The 13,536-nt window shown below is 37.5% G+C and overlaps 1 protein-coding gene across 1 annotated transcript in view; it reads right to left on the reverse strand.

Annotated features, from left to right (window-relative positions):
- IL23R (interleukin 23 receptor) overlaps positions 1 to 13,536 on the reverse strand; it is a 52,608-nt gene that overhangs the window by 16,518 nt on the left and 22,554 nt on the right. The window contains exons 5-6 of the mRNA XM_060142543.1: positions 11,050 to 11,195; positions 5,295 to 5,451 (exon numbers count right to left, since the gene is read on the reverse strand). Coding sequence (XP_059998526.1) covers positions 5,295 to 5,451; positions 11,050 to 11,195 — 303 coding nt within the window. The remainder of the gene's footprint in view (positions 1 to 5,294; positions 5,452 to 11,049; positions 11,196 to 13,536) is intronic.

Below are 13,536 nucleotides of genomic sequence, written 5' to 3' on the forward strand. Positions count from 1 at the left end.
TAGAAGCTGCCATTTCAGCAGCCCCTGGAGGTTTTCAGAGCCTCTGCTGAAACCTCACACCCAGAGGCAGGGGAGGGTGTAGGCAGAGGGGGTAACGTGGGATGTGATGGTTTACTGGAGCCTAGGTCCTGCATCCCGTGCTTCTTGGGATCCTGGGCTGCCAAGAGACTTGGGGTGCCCAGTGACTGAGAAAGCGGTGGGCAGGAGGAAAAGGAATAGAGAGGGAACAGGACAGTACTAGAGAGAGTGGCCTGAGACTCTCATGTGCCCACCCTTTTCTGGCCCCCAGAACCACTCTTACCAAGGCAATGGCTTGGGCACTCTGTTCTCCTCCTTTCTGTCCACATTTCCTACCCACACCCTTCATGACACTTCTCCCTCTTAAAGGGTGTGTCCAACTTCCAGAACACTGGTTTTTACACTTCGCTGCAGAAGTATCACTTGACTAGAGGCTGAGGCGTCTGTATTTTAAACTAGTACCAAGCATTTCTAATGTAGATGGTCCACAGACCCTGCTCTGAGAAGCATTGCTTTCAGGACATTTTCCTGAGCCAGGGCCAGCTGGAAAAACACACTATGCATTTCCCTGTGGTGCCTTGTCTTGGGCAAGGTCCCCTTTCCCGTGTATACTTTGTCCTCATCTCAGACTGCACTATCCTATCCCGAGGTTTCCATTGTTTCATTCTCATCACTTTAACCCAAACGTGCTTCCACATCTTGTATTCATTGCCAAAGTAGAAATAGTTGATAGCGTCTTACAGTTCCCTCTTCTCTCATTTATTTGCATTTCATAACAAGCATTACATTAACTGAAGTTATGTTGGCATATTAGCTAATGTGTAGAGGAGAATATGGTTAGGTGGCCCAGGAAAGGTTGACATGGGACCCTTCTAGGTCTCTTAGGAAGGAGACCAGTAGAGCTACAGGATGAGTGCTGGAATCCTACAGCCTGAGCTATGCCCTGGCCCTACCATTTACCAGCTCTATAATGTTCAGCCAACTGCTTAACCTCCCTGAGCCTCATCTCTTCATCTGCACAGTTGGAATAACAGTTTTACAGGGCTGCAGTGATGAGTAAAATCCTTATCGCAGTGCCCAACACACGATAAGCATCCAGTAAATGTTAGCTATATTATTTATTATTCTGAAGTCACCTGGATTCAGTCACTGAATTAGCCTCTTGTTATTATACCAGTGTAGAAAAATGTGAGTCTCTAATCTAGAGAAGTTTCTCCTATGTGATTGTTAAAGCCCAAGAGGAAGTAATCAACTAAGGTTGATTTTTTTTTTTTCTTTTTTAGTACAGGAGTCCCCCCTTATCCAACGTTTTGCTTTCCTTGGGTTGTTACCTTGGTCAGCTGGGCCCCAAAATATTAAATGGAAAATTCCAGAAATAAACAATTCTTAAGTTTTAAATTGCATACCATTCTGAGTAGTGTGATGAAATCTCACGTTGTCTAGCTCTGTCCCACCCCAGATGGGAATCATCCACGGATCTGGCCTGTTAGTCACTTAGTAGCTATCTTGGTTATCAGAACACCGTCTTGGTTATCATGGTGCTTGTGTTCAAGTGACCCATATTTTACGTAATAATGGCCCAAAGTACAAGTGCAGTGATGCTGGCAACTTGGATATGCCAAAGAGAAGCCGTAAAGTGCTTCCTTTAAGTGAAAAGATGCAAGTTCTCAACTTATTAAGGAAGGAAAAATAATCCTATGCTGAGGTTGCTAACTTGTACGGTAAGAATGAATCTTCTATCCATGAAATTGTGAAGAGGGAAAAAGAAATTTGTGCTAGTTTTGCTGTCATACCTGAAACTGCAAAAGTTACAGCTATAGAGTGTGATAAGTGCTTAGTTAAGATGCAAAAGGCATTAAATTTCCACAAGGTATTTTGAAAGAGACTACGTTCACATAACTTTTACTATAGTATATTGTTATAGTTGTTCTATTTTATTACTAGCTATTGTTGTTAATCTCTTGCTGTGCCTAATTTAGAAATTAAACTTTATCATAAGTGTGTATGTACTGGAAAAAAAACATAACGTATATAACGTTCAATACTATCCGTGGTTTCAGGCATCCACTGGAGGGTTGGAATATGTCTCCCAACTGTTAAGGGGGGACTACTGTGTAAGGCTTTGTTTTCCATTGAAGTCTAAATACTCTAAGGAAGGAAAAGATAATACGTCATTTAACCCTTATTATAATTAAGTTCCTTTGGTTTCTTTTGGAGACCAGGTTTTTAAAGACCAAGGAAAGGCGCTGTCCAGAGGGAAAGTGGTACAGAAGAATGCTAGGGGCCTGCAGGAAAGCCGTACCTACTTCATGATTTGTCCTGCTGTGCCATCTGGGCATAATTTTGGAAACACATTGTTTCAGGATGAATCAGTTTAGTGATACACATATGAGAATTTTAGAGAACAAAACCAGGAAATTCCTGCATGGAGGGTGAAGTATTGCCTGGGCTGTGTTTCTTCATAAATAAATAAACCTTAATGACTGGGAAAGTTTAGCCAAAAAAACCCCATTATTAAACAAGTTGGTTATGAAACAATTCAAATTTCAGTTGTGAGGTTTGATTCTTACTGCTTGATTTCTATATTTATAATGTTATATACTTTTTATTATACTTTTGTATTGACTGTCTTCTCTAGAATAAAAGGATCTTTGTCTTCTTTGCTCACTGAGGTTCTGCAAGTACCTAGCAAGTGTCTGGTGCATGGTAGAGGATACATGAATACTTCATGAACAACTTAAATGAATTACTGTCTTTTCATGGATACCTTTTTAAAAAGAAATTGATATTAAAGATTTACTGAAAAGCAGTTTGGCAACTTGCATCAAACATCTTAAAATGTGCTTAACTCTTGATCCAAAAAGACCTAAAGACGTAAGGAGAGTTCATATACAAAGCTATTCAAAGAAGTTTATTGATAACGGAAAAAATGCAATAACCTAGATATTGTTTAAATAGAGAAATGATTAAATTATACTACATCCATAAACTGGAATGCACCCATTAATAGGTTTTTAAATTCAACAAAGTAGATTAAGTAAAATCAGGATATAAAACAGTACATATACCACAGCATCAACCATTTAAAAATATGTGCATAGGAAAAAACTAGTATTAAATCCATTAAAATGTAAACAACACTTATTTCTAGGTTGCATATTACAACAGACTTACATTGCTTTTACAAAGGGATAAAAAGAGATAAATTTTTGAAAAGATTTAATACTAGCACTTTCCCTAACACACTTTCCCTGTTTCTTCTTTAATGTGTCTTAGAAGGGAATTTGTACCAAGACAATAGTTTATGGCTCCTCTTAGCTAACATGTTAAACATGGATAGATGCAAGTTTTCAGGGATATTTCATTTTAACTGGCATTTTTGCCTCTTAAGTGGTTTTCTCTCCCTTAGGAAACAAAAACTTTACATTTAGAATTGTTGCAGGGTAGCTGATATTCCTGTTCCTTCTATGTGAGGTTTACGGCCTTTACTTTTAAAGGAGAACATTTGTGGTCCTATACAGTAGTCCCTTGGTATCTACGGGGGATTAGTTCCAGGACCACCCCCTGCCCCACCGCGGATACAAAACTCCGAGGAAGCTCGAGTCCCTTAATTAAAATGGAGTAGTATGTTCCCATAACCTATGCACATCCTTCCGTATACTTTAAATCATCTCTAGATTATTTATAATGCCCAATACAATGTAAATGCTATGTAAATAGTTGTAAATACAATGTACATGCTATGGAAATAGTTGCTGGTGTGAGGCAAATTCAAGCTTTGCTTTTGGAACTTTCCAGGCTTTTTTTCCCCAAATATTTTCTATCTATGGTTGGTTGAATCTGTGGATGTGGAACCCATGAATATGGAGAGCTGACTGTACTGAACCTGTAGGATATTTTAGTAAGCTGTTCCTCCACTTTGATGTATAGTTGACCCTTGAACAACACAGAGGTTGGGGTGCTGACCCTCCACACAGCCAAAAATCCCCATATAATTTATAGTTGGCCTTCAATATTCTTGGTTCCACTGCATCCCAGTTTTGCACCCGTGGATTCAACCAGCCACAGACTGTGTAGTACTGTAGGATTTATTGACAAAAATCTGTGTATAAGTGAATCCGCAGAGTTCAAACACATGTTGTTAAAGGGTCAACTGTAATTGATTAAAGAAAGAAATTGATGAGATTACTGAGGGCTGGTGGTGAGTAAGAAAACTCGTGTTCTCCTTTAACTGCTGTTAAAGCAAATCATGCTTGAAGCAAATCATGCTTCAGTTTCCTCATTTGTAAAATGATGCCAATTACACTACCAAATATGACTAATGTAAAGGTCAAACAAGCTTATATATAGTGGTACGTTGTAAGTGGTAAGTAAATGTTAATTATCAATTTGAATAATCTTGCTAAACAATTTTAGATTTCATTAAAATAGATTATCAACTAAATTCTATTCTAAAATGGCATCTAAAGTCCTAAGAATTTTAACAATATCAACTTAAAACAGAATACCTTAAATTAAAAAATCACTTTAAAAAAAGAGAACTGATAACCCGTATTGTAAATGATTCCCTTAATAATGTGTTTCTGAGATTTTGGCAGTAGGGGGCACCAAAAGAACTTCTTAGCTCATCTGGCTCTTGGCACCTTCTGCTTATTTGGTGTCCATCAATATTTATAATGTATGTCAAAGTGTTTTGAAAACATAAAACACAATTCCAAGATGTTGTATTATAGTAAGAACGCTATTAACAATGCTGTGATTACAATTAAGTACTTCAGTTCTGAAAAAAAAATTTTAATCTAGTGTATAAGCTACCTACAGTAGGGAGACATCTTCAGGATAATGGGGCCACTATGGAGTATTATGAAAATTACTATAGATTTATTTTATTATTTGCTTACAGTTGAGTCTATTTGGCTAAGATTTTATTGAACGATGTGTAAATGACTAGAAAATTAAACGAATAATATTAAGAGCAGGAAAATACCTAAAGATAATAGCTCAGCTAGATTTTATTGAGAAGAGAATTACGTAATCCCATGCATACTAAACAAGCACCCCCAGGTGGTTTTTATGCTCTGAAATGTTTGAGAACCATTACATAAATTGTAGTCAGCCTTAACAAAATCAAAGGAAAATGACAATTTAAATGTTATCACTTGCCCTAGAATAGTTTGTCGATTTTGATAGAAATTAAGGAGAAACAAATATATACTTAGAAAAGAGACAGAAGTCAAAAGAGAAGCCTAAGAGATTAAATATATAAATACACTCACCTATTTCAGGAGTTTTATGAAAAAAGGGTGAACTCCAGGGCTGCCAGTACCTTTTAGCTTTTTCTTGACATCTTACTTGAAATACGTACTCAGTGTTTGGCTGCAAGTGGAATTCTGACTGTTGCGCGTATGTAAAATTGGTGTCAAATTCTTTAACCTAAAATGGATGAATAAACATAGTGAAATACCATAAAGAAATGATGCACTGTGCTTTTAAAACAATTATTCCATTTAGCAGAAATGTATGGGACACTTATTATGTTCCAGGACCCTGGGAAAACAGAGAGCAATAGGCTACTTTGTATAAAAGATGGCCAAAGATAATCAAATACGTGTTATTTAACCTTAAAAGTGAAATACATGTTGCTTAGTGTTTGACAACTCTTTCAAGCTTTTAAATATCAAGAAAATGTAATATATATATTACATATATATATATATATATGTATATATATATATATATATATTCTTAATTTTGGAACAGCTGATTTTAATAGGGTGGGAGAAAGGGGGACATAATAGCAATTGTTTGAATTCAGTCTTCCCTCCTCTCTCTCTTTCTCTGCAGTTGCATATTTAGATCAATAATTCTTCCTGAATGATGAAATAATTTCACTTGTGAATGATGACTTTTGGAAAAAATTACCTACAAACTAAGCTGTTAAATTGGTCCTTATTGCAGATCTATGCATTCTACAAGGATATATATATCCTTTCTCATATATATATATGAGAAAACAAAACAAAACATTTAAGACTGTTGAAACGTGAAAATCCAATGGAAGATAAGCAAGAAAATAGCTGAGGGATAAACTTAAAAATCATTTTTCTGGGACTACAACCTGCTATAAAATATAATGAAAAAGGACCCCCAGACAAGCTGGTTCAGATGGGAGAGAAAAACCAAGGCATTTACGCAGCGCCTTAGTGTGTCGTAATAGTGGATCTACTGAAAAAAGTGAAGCACAATTGAAACGTAAACATAAAAAACGTCTAGGGCTTTCCTGGTGGCGCAGTGGTTGAGAGTCCGCCTGCCAATGCAGAGGACACGGGTTCGTGCCCCGGTCCGGGAAGATCCCACATGCCGCGGAGTGGCTGGGCCTGTGAGCCATGGCCGCTGAGCCTGCGCGTCCAGAGCCTGTGCTCCACAATGGGAGAGGCCACAACAGTGAGAGGCCCGCATACCGCAAAAAAAAAAAAAAAAGTCTAGAAATGCATTTATTCAGCAACTGGGAGAGAACAGTCACCATGAAAGAGAAAGTTAAAACTATCACGATTAAAACACACACACACAACAAGGTATACACGTCATTTAGAGATTCTAATGTTAAAACCCAGTCTTAACATAAATCTTTAAAACTTGCAATGCATTGAAAATGTAAAAATCATAAACATATCTGTTTTGGGATATCACGTTTCCTGAAAGATATCATTCAGAGTTTCCGTAAGCCACATTTCTACCCACGGCCCTTGAAATTTTCTGCTCTTCTAAATATGACTGAAGGCCCCTAGAGTCTACTGGGATCCAGGAGAAATTTTTTTTTTTTAACATCTTTATTGGAGTATAATTGCTTTACAATGGTGTGTTAGTTTCTGCTTTATAACAAAGTCAATCAGTTATACATATACATATGTTCCCATATCTCTTCCCTCTTGCGTCTCCCTCCCTCCCACCCTCCCAATCCAACCCCTCTAGGTGGTCACAAAGCACCGAGCTGATCTCCCTGTGCCAGGAGAGTTTTTATTAGTGCCAAAAGTTTGACTTCCATATGCACCCTGCTTCGTATGAGCTTCTTTTGGAGGGGAGTTGCTGTTCTCCAATATGTCTCTTGCCGTTATGTTTATAGATAAGTCCTCTAAGAAGAGAAATACCCTGAAGTACAGCCAGAGTTCTAAAGTAGAAAGAAGAATTTTATGGAACTGTTAACAGTTGCTTCTACTAAGAGGCCAACGAGGTGCCTGCTTAGGGCCTTGCAAGCTGAAGATGGTACCTTCAAAATGATACTTTCAGAGGCTACAATAGTCATTGAGAGAGCTGGACCTAACTGTGTTCCTATGCAGAGGGTATGACCTCAAGGGCCAGAAATATAACTTTATTTTTATAGCAGCTGCTTTCTTTTTAGAGCCTCAATTCTGAAGGCGTGAGGCCTGGAAACTTAATCTCCATCATTTTGAGGTACCTCTTTTCTTAGGGTTACACCTAAATTTCTGGGAGCATCCTTGGATGAAGGGGAGAATCTCAACCTATTCAGAGTTCTATAATCCCAACTTCCTCTGACTTCCAACCTGGGGCATGGCCCAGATGAGGGGTCCTGCTCAGTAACCACCCAAGTCTAAACTCTTTTTGTTCTTCCCCCTTACCACCCTCACCCATTTCCCCCTCTCTCTGCTCAGGAATCTTTATCTAGTCTTTGGTGTGAGAGGGAAGGGGGATGGGGATTGAGAGAGCCAGTCATGACTAATCACATTTTCTTACAAGTCTTCTGTCCTATACTAGCATTTATACTTTTGAAATGCAAAGGCCAAGGATTTGAACCTTGGCTATCTGCCTGCTGTTCTATTAGCCATTCCAGGAAAAAAGTGAATGCTTGGTTTTGTGCAGCCCATGAGCTAAGAAGAGTTTTTACATTTTTTAAATTGTTGAAAGAAAATCCAAAGAAGACTATTTCAATCATGCATGGCAATGATATAAAATTCAAATTTCAGTGTCCAAAAGTAAAATTTTACTGGAACACAACAATGTCCATTCATTTACATATTGCCTATGGCTACTTTTATGCTACAAATGCAGAGTTGAATAGTTGGGACAGAGATCTTATGGCCTGCAAAGTCTAAATTGTTTACTATTTGGCCCTTGAATAAAAAGTTTGCCAATACCCTGGTCTAACTTAATCAGAGACTCGAGTCAATGTTAATCCATTCAGTTGAACTTCTAGTCAGGATTTCCCTACTTTACTATCACTGCTGTTGGCACCATTAAAGGCAAATAATAATAATACTAACAGCTAATGTGTCAAAATATTATCTGTGTGAACCAGACATTATAAATATCAATGGAAATACAAAAATGCTTATGGAACAGTCCTGTCTTCCAGGGACTCATAGTTAAAGGATGGGAAAATACACGTGTAAAATGGTAAATACAAACAACATGGTAAATGTTCCTGAGATAAGGTACACAGAAGTGGGCAAGGATGCCAGGGAGGTAGGGAGACAGTCCGTGAAGATAACCAACAAGTAGGTATTCTCCCCATGGTGTCAGCCTTGAAGGTTCACCTGAAGGACTGGCTGATACCTCGTAATTTATATACAGCTTAGCTAAAAACAGCTGAAAACACCCTCAATGCACTGATTTTGATTTTCAGGTGGGCATCCTTGGCTCGACCACACCTGCTGCATGGCTCTCCTGGAGGTTAAGATGAAGAGGAACAGTAACAGCCAGCATTTACTGAACATTAACTCTATTCCAGACTCTGGGCTAGCTTCTTCCATCATTTGATCATCCCCCAAACCATATGAGGTAGGTGCTTATCTTATCCCTCTTTTAGGTGTGGTAATAATGAGGCCCAGAGAAGCTAGGGAACTTGCCCAAGGCTGCACAACCAGAAAGTGGTAGAGCCAGGCTTTGAACTCCAGAGCCTATGTGCTTAGCCACAAGGCTTTGTGCATAGCTGTCTGCCACTTTGAAGTGAAGAGCTTCCTTCCATCAGTTATCTGATGCAGGCAGAGCTGAGGTGGAAGAACAAATCGGTAGTCCTTTGTGTCTGCCCACTCTTCATGACTCTCGCTTCCTGTCTCCTTACAAGGAGGTAAAGACAACATTTTGTGCATGATCCAGATGAAACTGACGGGTAACACATGTAAAAAACAAAGCATCATTCTGGCTGTTACCAACTGGACTTGGGTCATCTGTGTGAGTAATTACATTTGGAGGAATCATGGTAAAAGGGATAGGATACACATATTGAATTGAAACTGGTTCCTTCATTTTCCCAACATTTTTGGGGTGCCCAAAGTGATGTAGGGTCTGTAAGAGGCATGAAGTTACTAACTCTGTAAGCTTGGAGAACCTGGCTTAAGCTCTTTTCAAGCCCTGTGTCCTCATTTCGATGATGGAGCTGATACTACCTATCATAAAAGATTGTGATGAAGATGAAACGAGGTAACAAATATTCTTTCAGCTCCTCCATTTGCCTGCTTCTGATAAAGAGAAGGTTTTGAAAAGGGAACTCAGATTTACCTCTGAGTTACCAAGTCTCACAGTGGCATATGTAGCACCACCAAGGGGAGCAGAGAACAAGAATTTCAACAAGAAAACAGTTGGTTTCTGAAAATCTATTCAGGGATACTGATACTGTAACTCCTTTCTATTTCTAAACATTCTTATAGCTTATTATGCCAAATAAAGAAATTTCGTCTTCTCAATATCATCCTATGACCCTGACACTACCCAGGTGTCTTATTGAGTAAAGCCTCATCCACTCAGAATCTAGGATGAGAGTTTCATTTGGGTTGTTTTCAAATTTACCTAAATTCCACATATGCAAAAGATTGGCTGTGAAGTTTTTAATCTTGCTCGTCCTAGGCTTCAAGCATGGGGTTGCCTTGCACACAAATGCCGCAGTTATTTAGTCAACGAGTCCAGCAGGATCTTCATTTGGTTACTGACCAAATGTTGCAGAACATGGACTTGCATCCAAGTGTAATCTAAACAACTAAAAGATCGCATTTCTCATGTACATTAACAAGGGTAAATAAACAACTTGGCATCCGGGATTTCTTTTTAAAGAGCAGTCTTTAGAATATGTCATGAAATCAGTATAGTCTTACCCTCATTTTCTTGACACTCTTTAAACATATTGTTCTACAGCAAAGCCAATATTGTTCATGTTCAGAATGATGAAAACTTTGGAGCCATGCTAATCACCAGAGAATAAATACATATTATTTCACTTAACTCTCTGAAAACTGGTAAATTCATACATGACACATAACTGTTAATTAAGCAAAGCCATAAACTCCATTCCTTAATTATTTTGACTAAATGCCAGTTTATTGTACTTAAAAATAATAAAATGGCATTTGTTTTCAAATACACTAAAATTGGTACTTTTTCTTCAGCCAGGCTAGTGTTACCCTGTAGTTCAAATTAGTGAGTTTTTATTATAATGTTCACAGGTGCCGTCATGTGATGCGATTTTATTAATGAACCTTGTACCTATGCCTCTCCTAAGACGCTTACTAACTTACCATTGGTATTTAAGGATGATTAGTTTGCCTAGACATTCACTTTTTACCTTATGCTCATCTAAGACTAATATAGTAACAAATTTTACATTTTGGATTGCACATTTTTCATTTAAAAAGAGACACCCATAAATCTGAAGTTCTTTTAACAGATTTTATTTCCCTGGGTGGCTGTTAAATTTCAGCATAGAATACTTACATTTTATATTCATAATCACTGATATAAATTTCACCCTAAGAGACAGTGAATTACAAGGAGCTAAAGAGATGAATCTGTCCTAGTTGGACATTTGTCTATTTAGCAGTTTACAAAAGGCAAGAGACCTTTTCAGGAAACACCTCTCTATTTGGAAGCATCATTATTAAAAGTAGAGTGGTTTGAATATTACATGAACAATCAGATAAAAACATGTAAAATAGATCATTATACATCCACTGTGGTCACTGACTATTGGCTGGCTTTTCTTTCACTCACTTACATGCAAAAGAATAGTGAAAGTTAGCTTACGTTCCAAGTTTGGTTTGTTGTAGCCTTGTATCTCATTTCACAGGAAACCTTTTCAATTGATGTTTGACTATTCCAGTGGATTATGGTTTTGGGCACTGTAGTATTTATATCCTCAGCCCTGGAAATAATGGATGCAGAAGGTATCACTAAAGAAAAACAAAAACAGAAATCCAGCAGCTTAAAACTTGCCTAGGGAGAAATCAATATTTTTTCATCAATATTTAGAATGTTAAAACTCAAAGTACCAAAAAAAAAAAAAATCTCATGATCTAATTAACATGAAATTTTTCTTGTTTTCTAATCTATTATGTAGGAGAAAACTGCTGTTCTTAAGTAAAATTCTGTTCCACCCATTCTCCATTTCTGTTAAATGGAGCTCTGTCTTGTCCTTTTCCACCTCATACTCCCCTGTATTCCGAACTAATGAAATTCTGAAGCCTGGCCTATTAACAAAAGAATGTAAAAAGGAGGTAAAGAAGATATCTCTTCTTTCCCGCCTCTGTTTAGGGAGAAATGATGTTTTGCATCCTAAATTTAGTTCAGAGAATCTAATTTGGTAAGATGTAAAATTAAGATCATTCACAATAATATTTTTATTCTCTTGTGTCATAGGGAAACTTGTATGAATATTTATATTTATTGCTAACTTTTGTTATCTATTAAAATAAATCTGTACTTGAAAGTATGATTTGAACAAGGAGTCTCACAAGACTCTTAGACTTTACAAATTATTGCTGTGTTCTGTGATTATGATTTTCAAAAGGAAACTGACATTCTGATTGGTTATCTTACTAGTTATTTTTTGTAGTAGGTATAATGGTGTAACTGGAAGCTCTGTATTTCTAAACTGTGTAAATTCTTGTAAATTTGTTCTGTCTGAACAGAATAAAATCATGGGCATTTCCCATTTCTCCTATATGCATAGTAGAACAGTGAAAACCTATAACTTTGTTAGATGTATTACTTAACAAAGAACTCAAGAACCTGTATGTGTGTTTTTAGAGGCCATTATTACAGCTTAATATTCTCTATGACCTAGTTTCCTTTTTGTTTATTCTAAGTTTATAAGGTATTCTTTGGGAAATTTGTTTTATTTTCAGTGAATAATATTATCTAAAATTATGTGCACAGATATATGATTTATAGAAAAATATAAAAATTAAAGATTTGCTTTCTAGTAGCACTGACCTAAAATAAAATCCTTGGGCTAAACCCAGTATAGAACATAAGTAGTAGTAGCAGGATTAATCTAATTAAAGAGCTTACCATACTGAAGTTTTATCATCTGAATTCCATAGGTGGTTTCCTTTTGCTAGTTTAAGCTTCTTGTAATGTGAATCAGAATTCAGAGATTTCTAGAGTCAGGGAAGTGGATCTCCAGGGCTCTGAAACCACTTGGGACCATTTAAGCACCCTCAAGGCTACAAATTACCTACCCCCTCCTGTCTCCCACCTCTGAGTGTGACCTGCCACAGACGTAACAGCACAAGCATTCCGAGACCCTTTTGCAGAAAGAGATATTCTGGGGAGGAAGCAAAAGTCTGCTTAGTCCTATGAGAAACGTAAGTTGGGTTTAAGATAGAGTCTTAGCACAGAGCAGATCGGTGCAATAGAGATCTGACGGTTTAGGTTTGAATGAGCTTATATTTTTTAAATAAAAACATGTTATGTAATATGTACTTGAACATTAGTTTGTTACACAAGACTCAGAATGTTGAATTTTTGCTCTCATTGCTTTGGTTTCATACATTCCCATTAGAGCTTACATTTTTTAAAAAAACCGTCAATTCCATCGTAGATGCCATATCTTTAGTTTCCACTTATATTGAAATAAAGAACCATATTGTAGTTCTTTGGTGTCTTTCTAACAGCATGTATTTACTTATAATCAGTGGGGAGAACTAATGTTCAAAATGGCAGCCGGAAGGCACTGCATTTTCCGTATTGAAACTTATTTCTCTATAAGAGAAGTTTAAGCATTCCTCTCACATGTCATTTTGGCAGTGTTACTGCACTCTTAATTCAGCCCTGCCTTTCAGCATATCTTCCTAACTTAATTAAAGACCAATCCCATAGCCGTTATGTGGAAATTGCTCCCAGGAGAGTTCCCTGTCTTCAGTTTCATAGAACAGTTCATATATCTAACTTGCAATGTCTCATTCTTAAAGGGCCACAAATGAGTATAGTTCATCCGTTAATAACCTAGGGGCTCTGTTGGGAGTAGCCTCCTACACTGTCAACCTGTGCTTTTCAACCTGAGTTTCTAAGAGTGCATTTTGGGATACTGAGAAAGGAGGAAGAGAAGGAGGTGGAGTAACTCTAAACAAGAGGCTCCCTGGTTCAGTGTGAAAAGCAGATTTGGAGGTGACAGCCAGATGAGATTTTCCCTTTATGGGAGGTGGGGTGCTGGTTAACTACAGCAAGTCGGCAAGTCTGAGATGACATCTGGCTCTCCTCCTTCCTAGCTATGTGCTTTGAGCAAATTAT

Source organism: Lagenorhynchus albirostris, chromosome 2, assembly GCF_949774975.1.
Source record: "Lagenorhynchus albirostris chromosome 2, mLagAlb1.1, whole genome shotgun sequence".
Lineage (NCBI taxonomy): Eukaryota > Metazoa > Chordata > Mammalia > Artiodactyla > Delphinidae > Lagenorhynchus > Lagenorhynchus albirostris.